General features: G+C 42.7%; 1 protein-coding gene across 1 annotated transcript; it reads left to right on the top strand.

The window, feature by feature from the left end:
- The first annotated feature begins 5,086 nt into the window (after positions 1–5,086).
- On the top strand, positions 5,087–20,395 carry Cdo1 (cysteine dioxygenase type 1). The gene is made up of 5 exons (XM_036205060.1): positions 5,087–5,946; positions 10,450–10,527; positions 13,201–13,355; positions 17,949–18,118; positions 19,701–20,395. Exons 1-5 carry the CDS (start codon positions 5,777–5,779, stop codon positions 19,728–19,730), a joined length of 603 nt encoding a protein of 200 aa, XP_036060953.1. The 5' UTR covers positions 5,087–5,776; the 3' UTR covers positions 19,731–20,395.
- Positions 20,396–21,765: the final 1,370 nt, after the last annotated feature.

Below are 21,765 nucleotides of genomic sequence, written 5' to 3'. Positions count from 1 at the left end.
GTCCTACCTTTGCCCACTACAGGGTTGCTGAAAGAACACAGCAGTGGATATGTAACAGGGAAATGTGTTGAATTTACTGTTTGCTGAAGTCCCAGGTGACGGAGTGCTTATTACCTCTATGAATTCGAAAATACTTGAGTTTGAATTTGTCGTTTTTATCAAAACAACTTATTGCCATATTAAATCAAGTTAACTAAATATATATACCTTATTTTCTTCCCCCAGGGGCTTTGAGGACTGTGCAGGGATTTAGACTTTTGATCAAACTGTTTTACACTGTCTTTGCCCAATAACTTTCATCACTGGCGGTTTAGCACTTGTAAGGTGGGAGCCCAGGAGTAATGAGGTGACTAGAAAGTTTGATACCTCAAGTGCCACTGAAATTTAGGAGGAAGGGGGAATGAGCCTGCAGTTTATAGTTTGTTTCCTATGTGTGTGATGAGTGTAGTAATGTCACACTTTACCTCCCTGTGCAGAAAGGTACAGGCACATACAAAGTATACATGACACCAAGTATATACATATATTCCACTCCTGTCCTTAAAATTATTTATGCCAAGGATTTCATAATGAATGTTCAAATAGTTAGAACATACAGCAAGTAAAAGAGTGATTTGTTGCTAATGGAAATGATTGAATTCTTCCAGAAGTCTGATTTCTAGAAGTTTTAACCTTAAAGGGTTTCTAACTGCCATGTTCTCTAAGCACATAAGAAGACTGGAAATTGTAAGCTCTGCCCTCAGATTACGTAACTTCAGTCGACCAGTTGACTTAGTTTAACTTCCAGCAGGGGGTAACATTACATATTGCAGGAGTATGGAACTGAAAATGGCTAGTTGTGAAGCTCCCATTTTATTTTCCAAGTAATGTAATATGTTGGGTAAGCTTTGGGCAGGAAGAAAGCCAGCTGCAGGCCACTTAATGACAGGGAAAACGTTGAGAAAACTTGAGGGTTTTGTCTTACTAATACTTCCTACAGCATTTTGCAGCCTGCACTGGATTAGTTATTCCCTGGTTTGCCTGGTCTTTGTTTCCTAGGGTTCCTCCAGGGATCCACTAACACTTTCACTCCTCCAGCCGACTCTTTCAGGGTCTGATTGGGATTTTGAACTCTTCCTTAAAGTCTGTGTGAGTGACTCAGGAGCTCCCTCCTCTTCATAAGAACCCGTAGGAAAGCCGTGACTGACAGTGCTTAGCTGCATCTGCCATGCATACATGCACCCATCACTCCGTGGTTATGAGGCCTGGAAATGGAATTGGGGGATGGGTTTGGTTCTGTTTCTTTTCAGTGACTGAATTAAGAGTGATTTAATTTCAAAAGCAGCAACAAAGGACATCTATAGCTTTCATACAGCAGAAGGTAACAGAAACACTCGCAACGTATGGAAAGGCTAACACTCTTAATATATGGATTCATTCTGGGTAACGCAAATGCAAATCGGCAAAAAGAAAGCACAGGGCCTGGGGTAGATCTCTGATAGTCTTGGGTTAATCTCTAGCACCCCAAATATTTAAAAAGTGAAAAATGGCTAGTAAGTGTGGAAAGACCTTGGGTGATAAAAATCTAAATAAAACTTTACGTGCTAATCATTACCTTTCAGTAATTAAAAGCAAATCTTGACATGATAGTGAGAAGTAAGTCTTGCTGTTCTTGGTGGTGAAATATGGGTCCGTGCTTCAGTTTTTTTAGGGAGTTAGGGTGGCAGTATCCAGAAAACCCTGAAATGAAGTGTTAGCTGTGATCTGTGACAGTTGTAATGGAGTGAGCAGACTTTCCTATTTATTTAAGTCTTAAGGGTTTGGGGTGTTGGGATTTTGGGTTTGGTTTTGTTGTCATTTTTTGTTTTTTTCTTGTTTTGCAAATAATTTGCAAAAAAAAAAAAAAACCATTGACCAACACTGGTTTACTTGTTTTCTTAGTTTTCATGCCTGAAAGGTCAACGGTGAAAGATCATGAGGAGACTCGTAGAATTTAACTCCCAAAGTTAATCTTATATCATAGGAAGTCAACATGACTCCTGACATGGGTTACTTCGAGTCTGGGGAAGCGCTGTCCAGTTTGAAATGGGTGTTTTTACTCTCCCGTGTATTTCCAGGTGCTGCATCTGGATTCAGAAAGCAGGCTGTTCCTCCTCTCTCTAGTCCAGCCCTTAGACTCTTCACATCTTTACTCATCTTCCAAACCACTTCATCTGTCTGAAGATCCTGACGGCTTTGCCTGTAGAACTTGTTAGAGCTCAGCCATTGTCTCTTCTAGCTCCTCTACCCCTGCCAAGTCCATTGATTGGATCTGCAGGCCTCCTCCCTTCTCCACAGCCTGCCAGTCACATCCAGGCTATGCTCGTTATCCAGACATTAAGGTTCTATCCATCCCAAGGAATTTTGTACTTAGTGTTTCCTTCGCATGGAAGTGTTTCCAAGACAAACAGACTTGACCTCTCTGGTTCCTGCTCAGACATCACATTTAAGGCCATCTTCCCCTGAACACCCTCTAAACTGGCAGCTCCTCGCTCCCTGGCATCCCCTGCTTTCTATGTCTGCTGTGTAAGTATGCAGCTGTATCTGCCCACCTCTCCCTTTGCATTGGTCTGTCAACCCTCACCTTAGACTATAAGCCATATGAGGACAGTGACTTAAAATATGGGGAGTTTGGATCGTGTGAACAAGCTTGCCTCAGTACATGCTTTTTTAAATGTTTTCCATTCATGGCTAGACAAATTATTTCCTGAACTCTAATACTTGTAGCTCCTTTCTCTCTGCTGTCCGAATACCAGTCGCTCACAAAGCTACAGTCATTGCCCTTAGCAAATCAGTAGAGTAGATCTACCGGGATCTTGACTTTTGCTTGTATAAACAAAAATAATGCCAGTAACTATCACAAGATGAGTTATAATATGCAGCTCTTAGGAAGAATTCTGTTGCCTTTTACTAAATTTGAGCTCAGAAATCCAGGATCCCCCAAAGGAAAACAAACAATTGGATCGTTCTAACCACTTACCCAGCTTTCTTACCACCTTTTGCACATACTTCCCGGCATGCACAAAGCTGGGATATTGACGGAAGTGGAGAAAGTTGCCAGTCATGATGGCTTATGTCTGTCTATAGTCACATCTAGTGGGAAGCTGGTGATTTAACCCAAGTTCCAGCCAGCCTGAGCAGCATAGACCTAATCTCAAAAGTGAGTCGTCTGCTGCGAAATGCCAACTCCATGAAGAGGGTGAAGACTGCTGGTCCAGTTCAGAGTCAGAAGAGGTCCTTAGAGAGAACAAGGGAGGGTAAGTGCCAGAACCGTCTGGCACAGTGCTGCTCAGCCTTCCTAATGCTGCAACCCTTACTTAGCACAGTTCCTTACGCTGTGGTGACCCCCAACCAGAACATTATTTTGTTACTATTCAAAACTGAAATGTTGCTAGCTAGGAATCACCATGTAAAAATCTGATATTCAGGATGTGTCACGCCCTACAGGTTGAGAACCACTGGTCTAGAGTCTAGGCAAAAGGAAAAGTTGAAGTAAAAAAGACATGGTTAAGAATAAGAAAATTACTAATACATGGTAAAGGGTACATTTGGGGTGAAAGTAACTTCCTGTGTGATTGCCAGAGCACACGTGGAAGTTGGAGAACTTTGAGGAGACAATTCTCTTAATTCCTTCTTTACCTGGGTTCCAAGGATCAAACTCCAGCCTCCAGGCTTGCATGATGAGCATCTGTATCAGCTAAGCCATCTCACCAGCCCTGCAAGATACTTTTAACAGGAAATAATAAGTGAAAGATTTTTTTTTTCCTCCCAATCCCAATTCCTGATTGGTTTATAAGGGGTTCTGAATCCTGGTGTGGAGCCACACACCTTTAATCCCAGCACTTGGGAGGTAGAGATGCACATCTATGAGTTCAAGGCCTGCCTTGTCTGCATAGTGAGGCCCACTCAGAAGAGGAAAGGGCTCTGGAGAATGACTCAAGGAAGGAGTAGGCACCTGCCTCCATGCAGAAACAACCTCTAGGCTTTGAACATATGCTCCAGAGGATCTCGGAAACACTGCGCTTGAGGTGCCAACAGGTTTTAAGAGGGTGTGCTGGTCATAGAAAATCGGAGATGTGTAGACCGCAATTAAGTCTTGAACGGATGTAAAGGAGAATGTGTGTGACTGTTCAAAAAGACCTTTGAAAATAAGAGGAAACTAAGAAAATGGAGAATAAAGTGCAGAGATACCAATTTAGACTTCCATTCCAAATAGTAAAACAAGAGGCTCAAAGACAGAGTGGCAAGAACAAGTAAGTTTTGAGAAAGCTATAAAACTACAGATTTAATTTGACCCCAGATGCTCTGCTAACCACCTTCCAGAAAACCCACAAAGCTGTTCGGTGTGTATTTTGTTTGCTTTGGTTTTTCCGCTTTTTGTTATGTGTTTTGTTTGCTTGCTTGGGCTGTGGGACACATGTCCACAAACAGCAATTGGGCCTCAGCCAACTAAGTGCTAGGATTACAGGTGTGAGCCACAGGACCTAGCCTATCTCCCAAAGCCATGGTTTTCCTTAATAACCTATGTGTGGTGTGATAACATTAAACAGGGGTGTTCCAAAATAAAACTATGCAGTTCAAGTAAATGTCACATATGCACAATGGCAGGGGTGGGGGTACAGAAGTCAATACCTTTCATAACGCAAATCACTCATAATGGAAAGAGGTGTGTCTGTTAAGCTGTGTCTGTTCCTTTTTCAAGGAACCCCTGCTGTTCCTAGAGCATGCTACGTGCCAGGAGGTAGAACTGTTTGCTGTGGATATGTGCCTAGAATTGAAGGATTTGAGTCACCCAATTACAATCTTTTAAATGACTGCAGTGACAACCACTACCACCCAAGCCCAACCCTAGCAAAACGCCCATCTGTTAGCGTCTTAGGCTCTTCTCACTATATTTTACCAGGCAATGTTTAAGATCAAAGTACCTGATCTTACTAAAAATTCGAGTATTCATTGTCAAAATCTACCCACAATACACTACTGCACATTTACATTTAAAAGGGAGAAAAACAGCACTCTGGAGGCTGGGACAGGCAGGTCTTTTGAGTTGAAGGCCAGCCTAGTCCACAGCCAGCCAGTGCTGTGGAGTGACTCAAAGATTAATATTCACCTAGCCTGGGGCATGTATGTGGACCATTTAGATTCACAGAACAGTCACTCTGGCCTGAGAATGGGCCCCATCCTTGATCTACCCAAGCACCATAGCTGCATTTGGAAGATGGGTTCCCTTTCCTCAGTAACACCACTCCCACCCCCCAGAAATTTCATGCACAGGCATACATTGTAAACCAAGCCCGGGAAGTGATGGGATGGGCGGCCAAAATCAGCCGCTAAGGCGGGGGGAGAAATTGCCCAAAGCTCACCACAGCTATAGAGCAGGGGCAACCGTGGGGTTTCTGAGAGCGCTGGCACGCACACGCAACCGGGTCCTGTGCCAGGGCCTGCCTTCTGGCGCTCTCCATCTCCGGCCCCTCTCTCTCCGCCTCACTCCACCCCCTGAAGGCGGTTGGTACGTTCTGGATGACTCTAAGAGCTTAAAAAGGGCCCGGGAGGGCGGATCCCGCAGATTTGGTCTTGTTCGGTGCGGTGCACTAGGCTGGTCTCTGGTGACTCCTAGATTTGAGTCTCGATACCCTTGCAAGAGCGTCTAGTGCAGTGGGTCCCGGGCGTTCCGGGTCCTGGGTGTGTCGGCTGTCCAGCCTGCAGCCCCGGGGTCCTCCGCAGCCGGTCTGGAGGGACGCGCCACAGCCCTGCGGGGATGGAACGGACGGAGCTGCTGAAGCCTCGGACCCTGGCCGACCTCATCCGCATCCTGCATGAGCTCTTCGCGGGCGACGAGGTCAACGTGGAGGAGGTGCAGGCTGTGCTGGAAGCTTACGAGAGCAATCCTGCCGAGTGGGCTTTGTACGCCAAATTCGACCAGTACAGGTGAGCGTGCCCTGGCTTCTGCAAAGCTGGGTCCTCACAGTCGGAAGGGAGGGCCCCCGCACCACTCACAGGTTTTCTGCTCTCTGTCTCCCGCAAAACCCCTCCACCCTCGCCCCTAGCCTCCAGCACAGCGACACCACACCTCACCTCCGCAGCCGTCTCTGGCATGGCACCACGGGACCCCTCCGCCACCTGGCAAGCTCCGGCCGGGCAGCCGCCTGCGACTGACCGCGGACGGTCGGAGGGCGCTCCGGGAGATTACCCTGCCAACCATCAAGAAAAGGGTGGTGGTGGGAGACAGAACCCCAAGTCAGTCCTCAGTCACCAACCCTGGAACGCTTTAGTGTAAAACATCGGGCGGGTTTTTGCGAGCTGGTGCCCTCCTGTTCTTGCAAACCATTCACCACCCGGACTGAGGGTTGGCTCGCCCAGTCCGATTTTGTAAATTGGGCACACCGTGGCTTTTGCAGCCACCTAAGCCTTTGGCCTCCTCTTTCCCTTGCTTCCCAGAATCTGGAAGAGAAAACTAAATAAAGACCACTACCTTCCGGACCCGCTGGAGGGAGGTGTCTGGTAGGCTAGGACCTTTGGAAGCCTTGACTTAGGGATTAAGTCTGTGCGATGTCAGCCCTCGGGGCCAGAGTAAACCCTTGAGGTTTCTGTGGGGAAGAAAGAGCAAGCTTCAGTGCTTGTGCTTGATAGATTGGCTAGTGAGAGGAAGCTGGTTGGAGGAAAGGAAGACAGAGAATGGGACTTTTCCTCGGAAGTCGTCTCTCCTTCACATGTAACATATACAATTAAGTTCTGTCAGCAAGGACCCTTGACTGTATTTTAGAACTTAAAGTAGTAAAAACGAGGGACAAGTAGGGTGGCATTTTGTGTTTGGGAAGTGGTCTTAAGCAGTCGCCTCTGATTCTGGTCACTCAGTTCTGGGCTGGGTCCCGCAAGGGTACCCCTGCCATGTCTACTTAAATGCTGGCAAGTCATTGCCTGTTTGTGGGCCAAGTGCTCCTCCAGTCCCTTCACACAGTGCTGAAACAAAAGCTGTTCTTATTTCAATTGTACAAGCAAAGATCAGCAGGAAATGAGCTGGGTACGCTGCACTGTGGTGATGTATTGTGCACCCCAATAAAGCTTACCTGGGAATCAGAGGACAGAGCCAGGCACTAGATTAGACATAGAGGTCAGACAGTGGTGGCACACACACCTTTAATCCTAGCACTTGGGAGGCAGAGATCCATCTGGAGCTCTGTGAGTTCAAGACCACACTGGACTACATGAGAGAAACAGAACCAGGCAGTGGTGACACATGCCTTTAATCCCAGGAAGTAATATGTCAGGACACAGAAAGGTCTATAGGCGTGAGGAAACAGGAACTCCATCTCTTGAGGCTTTCATAGCGCTAAGCTAGTGGCCGGCTGTTCTGCTTCTCTGATCTTTCAGCTTTCACCCCAATATCTGGCTCTGGGTGTGTTATTATAAGACCTTTTAAGATTCATGTTACAGGACACAGGTCTGTTTCCCCATTATTGTTTAGGAGCCTGCAATGAACAAGGCCACCTGCAGCTCCTTTGGCCTGAAAAACGTACATAGCTCCATATATGTAGATGTATAAAATAAAAATCAAATATTTACCGAAAATCAACCATAATTTTTTTTTAATTTGGCATACATATAATTTTATCATTTATTAAAGATTAAAGCAAATATGCATACTACTGAGGTAGATTGCTTGTTTATTTTTTACATAAAGAAATCTTGGTTGCATTATTTGTTATTTTGATTTTACATTTGAATGAAAGATTATTAAACATGAAAAAACAACTGATACTGAGCATGATGCTTGCCCTTGGGAGATGGAGGTAGGCAAACCTCAGCTGCACTGTGAGTTCACAGCCTGAGCTACGTGAAAACTCCACACCAGCACAATGGCACACACATGCCCAAACATACACATAATATACACAACAATAGTAAGTTTAAACATTGCTATGGAGTCATGCAATGCCACAGGCACGTGCTGCCAGTTACCAATTTATTACACAATACATTTTATTTGGAATTAATTTTTGGCTGTACATTCAGAAATCTTATACTGTTCCAATTTTCCATGATCCCACATTCCACTGTGCAATGAACAATTTAAGAAGCTGGGCTGTAAACCACCATGCAACTTCCTCTAGGCCTGTGACAAATTCTTTTGTTACAGTAGCATGGGAGACAGCATTGTCCAAGTGAAATTAACCAGGTGTGTTGCAATAGCTCCTGCCCTCTAGAACAATGGCATTGCCCGGGATTTCTCTCTTGATCCAAGGCACAGCTCATTAAGATAAGGGTGAAGTCCTGGGTGGGAGATGGGTGGACTATAGAGAGAATAAGAAGAGAGGGAGATAGATGTGAATCCTATAGTATTGTCCTTGGTGCCCAAAAGGATTCCAATCTGTGATCTGGGGGTTGGGATCAGGGCTATGGGTGTTCCAGTATATCCGGACAGTGAGTTCTCTGGAGAAGTGGAGTGTTAATACAGGAACCCTGTTTGCTGTGATTGAAAGGCTGTGTGTACAGCCCCTTCCTAGGTCACAAGGAACTAAAGGATAAGGGAAGACTAACAGCTAGAAGGAAAATAATAGTACTTGACTACTGTCTAGAGACCCATGTCCTGCAAGCACCCGGCCCTGCGCCTGGGGGATGGTAAGAAGGACAGGACAAGGTGACTGCTGCGTGGAGAGCTTGAGTTAACAGATGACTGAGTAAAGAAACACCACCAAAACAAATGGACGCAACCCTTCCTTACCCATAGCACCGGCAGTCTGAAAGGAATGTCACAGCTGTCAGACACTGCTGCCTAGATGCTAACAACAGAACCATGAGGACCAAATTACAACTTAAGAGTTCGAGTGTCCCTTAGGATAGCTGTTTGGGTTTTGATATTTTTTTTTCTTGTAAATTATAATCGTAAAAGGTTTCGTATTCTGACCTAATGTAGCCTTGATTCTGGTATTTACTTCAACCCTCTGCTTATTTGTGCAGAACTTTTCCTGATGAGTGCTTTTGAATGTGTTTGTATTAGGGCAGAGTTCTAGAACAGTCCTTTAATGAAACTTCAGTCCTCAAAGTCTACTAGAAGAGGGGGAAAAAAGGCCCCAAACAATAGCAACATTCTTTTCTGGAGTAATAATGAACTTTCTAAATACCTTCCGTGAGAATGCTACTTTTTATTGGTTTGAGACTGATAAGCATGGAGAAATTTGAAATTTGGATTACTTTTTCCCCCTCTTATCTTTTCATGCCGGTGGTAAAGACTGAGCAGATAACTCAGTAAAGTCAGCAAATCAAAATACAGAAAGGTCTTGTCATTCTTTCTAGACCAGGAAAAGTACACAATGCAGAAAAGTCACAGTTTTCATTTGTTCTGGGCTCTAAATTCGAAAACCATGTTCAAGTTTTATTGGGGTAGAATGTGGGGGTGGGACTCCTGCTCCTATGCACAGTGGGGTAGTTGGTCCACTGTGAAAGGCTGAGAGCAGCTAGGCCTTCGACATCTGCCATTCCTTCCTGGGAATCTATCTGGAGACTAAGTACTGCTTTCTTTAAATAATGCCTCCCTTGTTTAAAACAACAACAACATGCATACTGAAGTGGCTCACAGTTTGTTTGGGCTAAAGGAAGCAAGCTGGTGCTCATTTTTAGATGGCTTTGTGAGCAAAACTGAACTGTAGATTTAATTCAGGAATACACGTTAACATTAAATGAGTCTGAACTATTGATAACCAGAGAAAAGAGGGTTTGCATAAGAGCTTTTATGGCTCCATGTTCTGTCTTTTCCTTGACAGTTTTTGTTGTTGTTGTTTGGTTGGTTTTTTATTTTTGGGTTTTGCTTTTTGTTTTTTGTTTGTTTGTATTTTTGAGACGGGTTTCTCTGTAGCAGCCCTGGCTCTCCTGGAACTCAACTTTGTAGACCAGGTTAGCCTCAAACTCACAGAGATCCGCCTGCCTCTGCCTCCCAGTGCAGGGATCAAAGGTATACGCCACCACCTCTGGCTCCTTGACGGTTTTTGAAAAGCTGAAAATTGGTTTGGTTTGGTTTTAGGTGTTCTTGTTGCTTTTTTTGTTTTGTTTTGATTTTACATTTCTCTTATTCTTGTTTTGTTTTTAAAGGAACAAACCCCAAGCCCTACAAATGGCTACTTAACTTTTATTTTTGAATGAAAGATTATAAAACAGAAAAAAAAAAAAAGTAAGGCTGAGCATAAGTGATACTTGAAATCCCAGCACTTGGGAGGTAGAGGTAGGGGGACCAGGAATTTAAAGTCATCCTCAGCTACACTGTGATTCACAGCCTGGGCTATGTGAGACCCTTGTTTAAAATGATAATAATAGCAAATAAAATAGTAGTAAAATATTTTTATATTTTAAAATAGTAGTAAAATAATAGTAAATGATACTTTTTCTAGTACTTATCTCAACAATCAGATGCAAACCAGCATATGTTTGTCTTTTTAGGTACACCCGAAATCTTGTGGATCAAGGAAATGGGAAGTTTAATCTGATGATTCTGTGCTGGGGTGAAGGACATGGCAGGTAATACAACAGCTCCCACACTTCAGACATTCCCTTTGGGTATTCCTCCCTCGGGGCTCCTCCCACCATTGGGGCTCCTCCCACCTCAGAGCTCCTCCCACCCTCGGGCTCCACCCACCCTGGGGTGGGGGTTCTTTCCTACTTTTCTTTGATAAATCTGTGGTTTGGCTGGGCATGGTGGCAAACACCTTTAATCCCAACATAAGAGCAGAGGCAGGTGGATATCTGAGAGTTCAAGGAAATTACAAAAAGCCATATGTCACTACTATGAAGTAACATTTTGGTGTGTACTCTATACTAAAGTGAGTATGTGTTTGTGATACTCTGTTGCCGAAGTTGAGGCTAGATACACATTGTTTTCTATTTTGCACATTCTATCAACTTCTTAAACTGTTAACTTTTTATAATATATTTTTAAACAGGTATTTAATAATCTCAAGGTTCCATTAGTATTAAGTTATGGTGTACACAGTGAGTGCTAGGACAGTCTGGGCTACCTAGTGAGACTCTGTCTCAAAATAAATATTTTAAAAATAAATCTGTGTTTTGCAATGCTAGGAATCAGATGGTGTCTCATGTTACTCTACCATCTAACATGGACTACGGCCCAGTCCCAGTCAAGGTAGTTCTTAGTGTCTGCCCAGCATGTGAACAGTAAATAGTGCCAGGTTAGCCACCAACTTCACAAGGACTAGCAATTTACATTTTAGAATTATTTGTTTACATTGTCCACTAATCTCAGCATGGAGTTTGTCTGGGAGGGCGGGTGTGTGTGTGTGTGTGTGTGTGTGTGTGTGTGTGTGTGTCAGGTATGTACTATGTACATTAAAATCACCCCCATCACATCCACACACCCCCAGCCAGCATAAGGCTCAGTGAATAAGTGTCCTTGCCACCAAGCTTGATGATTCTTTCCAATTACTGGAATCCAGAGAGAAAACCAACTCTTACAAATTGTACACACACACACACACACACACACACACACACACAGAATCAAGAAATAAACAAATAAATAAGAAAATGTAAAATAATGAAAACAAAAAACAAAAAAACAAAAAACCAAGGCCTCCACCCCAAGTGAGTAGTAATTCAAAGGAGGCGAATAGTTACTTTAATTCAATGTCTCTGTCTCTTATGGAGTTAAATTGTTTTTGGAACTCTGCTTAACCCTGACCTTTGACCTTTGCGGTATGTGAGATGTGTCAACAACTGTGGGACCAAAGACCAAACTGGCAAGATTTGGAGCTAGAAAAACATGTCACAAATTCAGGAAACTTCTGTCTACCTCCCGCTAATTGTTCAGCTTCTTTACCAGGAAGGCAGTTTAGTTTACACCAACCCCAATACTTATAAAATGTGTTTCTTTGTCTTTAGTTTGTACATTTGTCAGCTTTGTTACCAAATGAATAATTCTGTACTTTTAAACAGATCTCTCAGGTTTTTTTGTCAAAACAATAACCAGACCCATTTTTGGTGAGAGGAAAGAAATGCAAAATTACAAGTCTTTCGGATGTTGGATCTATGGGGACATCCATGGATACAATGGGGTAGCTGTCAGTCATTCCCTCGGTAGTTTTTAAAAACAGATTAGCAGGGTTAGGGTTAGAGTCTGTGGACTCAGGAAACAGTTCCTTTTATGAGACATTTAAACATTGACAGAATTCAATGTTATAGAAATGCTAAAAATTAAATACATTTATATATTTTAATCAACTTGGTCACTGTGATGACTTCATATAAATACTTTTTGCTCTAAGATCACATGAGTAAATTCCTTTTTACTTAATATGTAGTTTGCTTCCTCCCACCAATATTGGAAGATCCTCACAGGTAGGCCACTCCAAGATGATCACAAGTAAAAGCTACTCCTGTAAGACGGTAACACTATGTATACCTTACATCATCATTTCAGGGTGATAATACACTCATATACATTCTCCCACCCACACGAAGAAGAAAGGAGGAAAAGCCTATGGGGAAAAACATAAACTATTACATGATTCCAATGTGGTACAATTATTAAAGATGACTATATTTGTTCTTTCAAAAATTTCTTTAATGAACCTCTTATCTCTGGCATGTGTGTGTGTGTGTGTGTAAGATGCCAGAGATAAGAGCCCAGGACCTCACATATTACACAAGCACTCTTCCTCTTCTAATATTCTTTCATGGTCAAGTTCTAGCACAGTTGAGATGAGTTATTAAATGCTGCACTTTTCTGGGCACTGTGTCATGCCTGTGATCCCAGCAATCCTGCATTCCTCCCTTCTGAGAGGAAGTCATGAAGCCTAGTCCAGTCCTAGCCGCATGATGGAGCCTGTCTCAAAGACAACCATAAGCAAAACAAAAAACAAAAAGACAAAAACAAAAACAAGCAGACAAACGAAAAACTGTTGGGGGAAAAAATAAAAGGAAAGGTTTCTGGGTTTGTGTTTTGTTACCAGATTACAGTTATAACATTTTCAAAATCAAAAGCTGCTCTTCAGCGGGAGCTTACATCTAAGGTAAGTTACATGCCTTGATGTGGATGATGTGTTGTTATCATGCCCAGAACAATGATGCTGAACTGTAAATCGATAGATGTAAAACACAACAACTGAAACAAATCAGCTCAGTCCATGGGGTACTGGACCAACCACTGAGTTCTTTTGTCATTTTGTGCATATATAGCAGTATTCACGATCACACGGACTCCCACTGCTTTTTGAAGATGCTGCAAGGAAACCTAAAGGAAACATTGTTTGCCTGGCCTGACAAAAAATCGAATGAGATGATCAAGAAGTCAGAAAGAACCTTGAGGGAAAACCAGTGTGCCTACATTAACGGTAACACCCTATCCTGTGTCTATGAGTGCACAGGAAAAGCTGAACTCTTATCTGTGCATGTTGATGGAAAATAGTTGGAATATGGCCTAAACACAATGGGTTTCTAAGGCTTTAAAGCAGGGTTGGAATCATTCATTCAAAACATATGCATGAAGATTGTCATTTACCTGCCAAAACATAGAACAGAGATAGTGGGATATGAATTTATAGAAAAGAGTTGCGTCTACTTGGGAAATGTATAGTGTGTTTGTATTAGAAAATGCAAAGAAATGTTCTGGACGTGATTAAGAACATTAGCTAGTGCCCATTTTTCTAAACTGCATACAGCATACCTAAAAGATTTTTCTCCAGGGAAATTTTGCAATGTATATTGTTGGGTAATGACTTATAGATATCTTACCAAGAATTTGTTCTTTCCCCAATGTCTGCTGGAAGAGCCAAATGCTCCCCAGGAGAGGCATTAAATTTACTTCTATTTCTAAAAAGGATCATAACTTTCCAAAAGTTCATTAAAACATATGAGAGTCATAATTTTTGTTCTCATTTATAGATGAGATTGCCAGTACATATGAAGATTGAATAACTTGTCTGGACTCACTCAGGTTCTAAATATTGAGCCAGTATTTGAATCCATGCAGTTTGAGCCCAAACATATGCTTTTAATCAGGATGATGTCCTGCTTATATAAAATAAAATATTACAGTTTTTCCCTGGCAAGCACACCACTTCCTTCATATATCCTAAAGTCTAGTTTTGGCCTTGCTACTTGGCTCAGATTTATTAGATTATTAGTTTAGGAATGCAAATCGCTTACAAAGATTAGATTGTATGGGAAATGTTTTCTCTTGTGTTCACCCAAGTCTGTGGGTTTCCTCTGAAGACATTTTGTTTTCTCAAATATTTGAGAGTTGCTATATAGAAGGTACACCAGCTTTGTAAGAACAGACTTGTCACTGACACCATATCATAGTAAAAGCCTCTTAGGATAATTACTTTCAGCTGGAATCAGAGTCCTTGAGAACGCACATTCCATCTGGAAAAAGAGCTTTTTTTTTGGGGGGGGGGGCTCCAGTCAGAAGCGACCACAGGCACAGTGAAGGTGGATGCAGACCAGGGACAAACAATTTTAGTGATGAACACTAAAGGGACAGCCAAGGCCACCAACCCCAGTGAGAGAGTCCTGATTCTTTTTCCATAAAAGTGTGAGATTCTAATTTTTAAACCGGGCGGTGGTGGTGCGCACCTTTAATCCCAGCACTCGGGAGGCAGAGCCAGGCAGATCTCTGTGAGTTTGAGGCCAATCTGGTCTACAGAATGAGATCCAGGACAGGCCCCTACACAGAGAAACCCTGTCTCGAAAAAAAAAATCTGATTTTTAATGTTAATTTTTGCCAATTGGTAAAACGTGGGGTGAGCTATACTGAATATTTTTGTAGACTAATTACAGAAATCTGTTGAAAGCTTTCCAACCTCTGATTTTCACAGATTAGGGGTGGATATGGATATGATCAGGGGGAGGTTCCCAGTCCAGGGAAGGGCACAATCCTTGCAGAGAACGGAAAGTTGAGGAATGGGGGCCAGTGGAAAGAAGAAGGAAGGTAGAGTGGACAGGAGGTGCAAGGGGACTGTGAACAAGATCAAGACACAAGCCTCCAGAGCAGGAGAAAGATGACCCCCCCCCCAGCAGAGCTGTAATGGGAATGGCTTTACCCATTTGGTAGCAGCATACAACATAGCATGGAGGCAAGAGGAGAGCTGGAACAGAGACCCAGGAGCCTGTTTCAGTTGGGAAAAGGTCAACAGGACCTTGGTTAAAAACCACCAAGAAAGGCCTAGTATGACTGTAACAGAAGGTGTACCAGACACATAGGGGAGACAAAGGCGAAGATTAAAATGCTGAGACTGTGAACAGTGAGGCCCATGTATGGACCTTGGGCTCTTCTAAAGGATGGGTCACTTGATCTGAGGGCCTTTGACTGCGGGATTGTCCATCATGAGCCGGTTGGTGTCGGTGCCTTCAATTAGAAAAGCCAAACATTATTTGTATGTAGAACATTCAGTCAGCACCAAATGCTCATTCAAAATTGTGCATAAGCGGGTGCTAGATCATCTTGGTTTTATTAATGCCAAGTGCTAGCATGCCATGTAACTCCAGCACTCAAGAGGCTGAAGCAGGAGGATTTATTTTATTCATTCATTCATTCATTCATTTATTTATTCATTCATTCATTCATTTATTTATTTATTTATTTATTTATTTATTTATTTATTTATTTATTTATTGCAAGTTTGAAGCAAGCCTGGGCTACACAGTGAGTTCAGTGTCAGCCTTGGAGACACAGAGAAATCCCGAAGAGAACATTGGGCCAGGCATAGTGGCACATGCCTCTAATCCCAGCACTAAGGAGGCAAAGGCAGGTGGATCTCTGTTACTTCAAGGCCAGCCTGATCTACAGAGTGAATTCCAAGACAACTAGAGTTACACAGTGAGACCCTGTCTTGAAAAAAACAATGGGGGAGGAGGGGCAGAGAGACAGAGAGAGAGACAGAGAGGGGGGGGGATTGTTGTTGTTGTTGTTGTTGTTTTTTAATCTTCCTGGACATAGTTCTCCCTGTCTAGATGAGTTATCTCTAAGCCAAGACTCACTGTCAATCTATGAGTACCCTGGATGTTATCTAAGCCTTCCCTTTGCTTTTTCCTGTGTTGGAGCTTATTCCCTGAAGCACGTTTTCTTTGTTCTTGGCTCACAGTCTTGTTTGGGTAAGCATGTCTTCAGGTGTCTCTTTATGAAAGGAGTCGTGGACAGTCAATTTTTGAGACTTCCTAATATCTAAAAAAGAAACACCAAAAACCGTGTATTCAAATCTTATAACTTGATAGATAAATTAGCTGGATTTGGATTGTGACCTGTCAATCATTGTTCCTAAGAAGTCTGTATCTTGATCTTTTAGTGTATCCTGTTCCATCCAGATCCTGTTGAAAGTCATGGTCATTTTGATTCTTAACTCTTTCTCTGAAAGATCTTCTGGAAAGGTCTGGAATCTCTCGTGTGGTGCCTGCATGCTGTCCCATGTTGTCTCACAGTAATAAGGTCACCTAAGGACTCATTGTTATGCTGGGTGCCTGGTTACCTTCAGTTTGGACACTTGTCCCCATTAATCCATGAAATATTCTCATGTCATGCCTGTGGGTCGTGTTTCTGAAAGGCCTCTTGTTTGGATATTAAGCTCCCTGAACATGTCTTTTGATCCTTTTTCTCTTTGCTATTGTTTTAATCTTTGTCCTTTGATTCTTTGAATCTACCTCCCACTTTTTCTGCCAGCCCTTCTGTTCAGGTTTTGTTTTATTTGGCAATCCTCCTGCCTCTGCTTCTTGAGCCTTTCCTACAGGCATGCACCACCACATCCAGCTGTCTTTCTATTTTGAGAAGCCTTTTGGAGTGTGTAGCTCAGCTGGTAGAGTGTCTGCCTGGCATGCATGCACAAAGTCCGAGGTTCAATCCCTAGTCCCACATAAAGAAAACCACCCCAAACTTGGAGGAGGGGCAGAGAAAGAAGTTCAAGGTGACCCTGGGCTGCACGAGATCATCTCTCAAAGAAGAAATAAATAAAAACAAAAATTGTTTTGATTCCTGCTCCCTGCTGGGTATTCTGTCTCAGGAAGAATGCTAATAATAGACTTTCCCAGATCTTCTCCGTGTCGTGTTTCAACTCGCTTTTCCAGGCTGCTCAGGCCACCCTCTGTCCTCTGTACTGGAGGCTAACTCAGTTGTGTGCTCATGTGTAAAATCCAGGGACAAAAAGAGTTCACTGGTGCTTTGTACACAGGATGGGGCTTGTCACAGGCTCTCTCTCTGAGGGTCAGGCAGAGCCCTTTAGCAGAGAGGTGCGGGTGGCAGGATGGGGAAGGGCTTGTCTATGAGCCGGTGAGACTCCTTACAGAGTCGCTTCCATCTCTGCCTGGAGAAAGAAGTCCTGGATGATGCTGGCAGGTCAGGAAAGCCAGACCCTTGTCATTCACACGTGATTGATGTTTCATTCACTTGCATTTAACCTGGCACCCACCAGTCCTGAGTTCAGCCACGGTGCTCTTTCCAGTTCTGTCGTCTCCAGGGGTGGGGAGTATGGAGGGGAGGGAAATGGTGAAGGGGGATTTGAGACCCTTCTTCCTAAATGGCCTTTCAGCCAGTCAGCGTGTTGAGTCCGTCAGGGCTTGGGACTGCCAGTTCCTGAGCTATCTGAGTGTTTTGAAATCAAGTTTCTTTCTTGGTTTTTTTCCCCCTGAGTAGTTAAGGACTTTCTTTTCTTTTCTTTTCTTTTTTTAAATGAAACTACCTTTTAAGCTTTCACGTTGTTATGAATGTTTTCTTTCTTGCTGTATTGTATCTAGTTTTAGTCTTCCACTGAAATGTGAGGCAGTTTGAGAAGTAAGGATGCCTGCATGGCCCTTACTATCCATAACAAGCGAATTAATTCTAATGTGTATTCATTCCATATTTGTCAATATCAATGAAAGACTGTGGGTGGTTAAGAAACGTTTTGCCTTCAGCTGCCATCTTGATTGTTGTTCCCTGTCCTCTTTGGCCTGGTCAGATTCCATCGGGTTACATCGAGTGGAGAATGTCAGCCACACAGAGCCCGCCGTGAGCCTCCACTTGTACAGCCCGCCTTTCGATACATGCCATGCCTTTGATCAAAGAACGGGGCATAAAAACAAAGTCACCATGACATTCCACAGCAAATTTGGAATCAGGACTCCATTTGTAAGTATAGTTTCCTGGATTCAAATGACTTAGAAGGGGCTGCAGAGATGGCTCAGGCGTTAAGAGCACCTGTTGCTCTTGCAGAGGGCCCAGATTCAGTTCCCAGGATCCACATGGGTTCCACATCATTCTTAACTCTATCTTTAGGGGGATCTAATGCCAGTGTCCTCTTATAACCTCCATGGGCAGGCATTCACATTGTGCACATATGTACATGTAGGCAAAACACTCAACACATAAATCTTTTTTAAAATGCATGACTTAGAGGTTAACAATAGTGTGTTGCATGTAGGCTTTTATTGTCCTAAGCTGATTTAATGTGCTGGAGAGATGGCTCAGGAGCTCATGGTTCTTGCAGAGAACCTGTATTTGGTTCCCAGATTTTATTCCCAGAAGTTTACCACTTCCTTTAACGCCAGGTCCAGGGAGATCAATGCCCCTAACCAACTTGGGCACCTGTACTCACAAGCACATAAGTACACATTATTTTTAAAATAATAAGCATATTGAAATATCATAAGTCTAAGATATTCTTGAATGAAATCTCTGGGTAAAAGTCCAGTCTATCCTTATTATTTCTTAAACATTGGAGATAATTTATTTTTTTAAATTAAATTAAATGCAAAGACTTGTTTTTTGAGAAACTTCCATGTGCATGCTCATTCCTAAAGAAAATGTTTTCTCCACTTGAAAAATAAGACTGAAGTCATTATTGTCCTGTTTCCCACTACAATGACTTAAAAATGCTTATAGGTCAAATTTACTGGAACATCAATAAATTGCATTTGCTGAGACTGTTCTGAAGTCTGTGTTTGGACTGTCACATGTGCTAGCTAGTTCACTGAGATGTGATGTTCTTTAGACCACAAATATATTGAGATATGCTAAGACATCCTTCTTGAAGGACAAGCATTTTCCCCCATAGGACAACCAATATTACTATGTTAGAACAGTCTTCTGCTGTTGGTGAAATAAATTGGGATGGTCTTCATTTAGTCGTAAATGAAGTACATGGAAACTTATCAAGAAATAGTACATGGGGATTGGGATTTAGCTCAGTGGTAGAGTGCTTGCCTAGCAAGCGCAAAGCCCTGGGTTCAATCCTCAGCTCAAAAAAAAAAAAAAAAAGAAAGAAAGAAAGAAAGAAAGAAATAGTACATGGAAACAGGCTGCCATAATCCTCAGGTAACTCATTGTCTTGTTTTACCTTTGTCTTCCATGTTTGGAACTCTAAAAGATAATCCTATCACAAGAAGAAAGGCATAAGGCTCCACTGCCATGGCGGGGCTTTCAAATTCTGCCTGAGAAATAAGACCACTTAGAGCAGTGGTTCTCAACCCTCCTAGTGAGGCAACCCTTTAATATAATTCCTCATGTTGTAGTGACCCCCAAGCTTAAAACTACTTTTGTTGCTACTTCATAACTGTAATAAGCTACTGTTATTAATCATAATGTAAATATCTGTGTTTTCTGACAGTCTTTGGGGGATTACAACCCACATGTTAAGAACCACCTACTTAGCACAAGCCTTCTTGCCTTGGGCAGAAATTCTTACACAGCTTTCTCTTTTCCTTCCTTACAGCCAACTTCAGGCTCACTGGAGAACAACTAAAGCATACCAAGTCCTGCAAAGTTCTGCTCCTGGGTCCTCTGAATGTTTACTTTGGGCAGAGAGGCCACCCACCATTTGCTGTCCAGTAACACAGTTCAATAAGCCCATGCTCGGTTCTTCTGCAAAGTGGTCGTTAAGGAGGCAAAGGTGTCCTGAGCTACGCAGGAGAAAAATCCCACTAAAGAAAATCTTGCATGATTTTTAATGGCCAAATCACATTGTTCTGGGTTCTTCTGTCCTCTAATCCATGGAAACTCTACTGGGGGGGGGGGGTCACTGGGGGCATCTCAGCCTTTGGTAACTCTCTGGTCTCGGAACTGTAATAATCTAAAGTAAAAGTCAGAAACTACAAGCTATCAAACGTCAGTTTTGATATACCTGGAAGACTAATGCAGAAATCTTTAATATACTTTGTATGTTCTTAATATCTGATGGGAATTTTTTTAATCTGGATTTTATTTTTTCAAGCCTATTTGACAAATTCCTATGGAGAATAGGGAAGCACATAGAAGTTGGCTCCTTGGTACTGGCCAGCAATGGTTTAGAAATGCGCATGGACCCAGACCTCCTGCAAACAAAAAACTGAAACTGTGTGTAATGTGTCCCCCCTCGGTACTGCCACCAAAATTGCCAAACAACTTTAATAAAACCGGATTTGAGAAGAAGTAGATGTTGCTTTTTGACCCACATGATAAAAATCATCATATAAATGATCGTTTCTTAGATTGAGATAAAAATACCAAAGCAATGTGAAAAGATTCTTTGGTTTGGGAGAAGGTTAGTGTGTGTGTGTGTGTGTGTGTGTGTGTGTGTGTGTGTGTGTGTGTGTGTTGCTAGCAATCAAACTCAAGGCTTCTTCCATATTAGGCAAATACTTCACCACTGAGGTATACTCCCATCCCAAAAGATGTTCTTATGATAAAGGATTGTGAAAGCCAAGGAGCTACATTCAACAGCAACTTGGGGGTTCTATTTTCACTAATTGAATACCAACACAGGGGTGTTCTTGCCTGAACATTGCATGTGTGTCTTTGTTTGCATGTGTTCAAATGGGGCTTTGTAGCCAACATTTAAACAGTGAAAACATTATAGAAGGAGATAGATTCTTAACATCTTAAACCTTGAAGTTATCTGGCAACTTAGGCTGTATTTTCAGCTAGGGGCTCCTCCTGAAGAGGCCATCCCTCCAGCCTGCTACAGCTCCGACGCACCTGTTTCTATTTATATTACCCTCATAGTCTACATATGCATTTAAGTTTGCTACCCCGGGTTTGAACAATCCTCTTAGGGATGTCTCTTATCATCTTGGAGTAAGCATCTTGGGACTCAGTTAGGAAGTAAAGTCTTTTCCGGAAATGGTTTCTAGACCTATCATCTCAGATGCGCTTACAAAAACTTCGCATCTTTGAGGTGGATATTAATGCTTATTGAGTGCTTACTCCACAGTAAAGATTATTCAGTTACTTGGACATAACACAATTCATTCTGGAAAGCAAGCCTAATACATTAGATGCTATTATTTTTCTTCTGTGACTACAGTATGCGACAGACTTAGTAGCCTAAAGCAATGCCAACTCCAGTTTGCTATCGGCTCTGTCATAGAAGTCTAACAGTTTTGCTGTGCTAATCAGGACTTTGCCCCTTTCTGTAGTTTCTGAGTAGGATCTGCTGTTGGATTTTCCTGCCTCTTGATTCTGCCCCTTTCTATCTCCAGAGCCAACAAAATGGCAGGTTCACTGGGTGGGGTGGGGGGCATGCTACCCACACCCCCACATTTCCCCAGAGTTCTCTTGAGTGAGAGTAGCAGGAAATATTAGATAGAAGGATTTATATTGAAGATAAACAGACAGAAAATACAGGATAGCCTCGAGAGGGCCTGGAACCTATTCCAATGGGCCCCAACTATCTCTGCCCTAGGGTATTTATAGAAATGTCAAGGGGTGAAGCAAAAGACCTCCCCCAGCACCACCAAGTGCAGACAATCTCAGACACCTGCACTCAGGCCCATGGTCTAATCATCCTCTCTCTGCAGAGC

The sequence above is a fragment of the Onychomys torridus genome, chromosome 13, assembly GCF_903995425.1.
Source record: "Onychomys torridus chromosome 13, mOncTor1.1, whole genome shotgun sequence".
Classification (NCBI taxonomy): Eukaryota; Metazoa; Chordata; class Mammalia; order Rodentia; family Cricetidae; genus Onychomys; species Onychomys torridus.
Note: the sequence above shows the minus strand (reverse complement) of the source record. Positions and strands in the feature narration are given on the sequence as shown.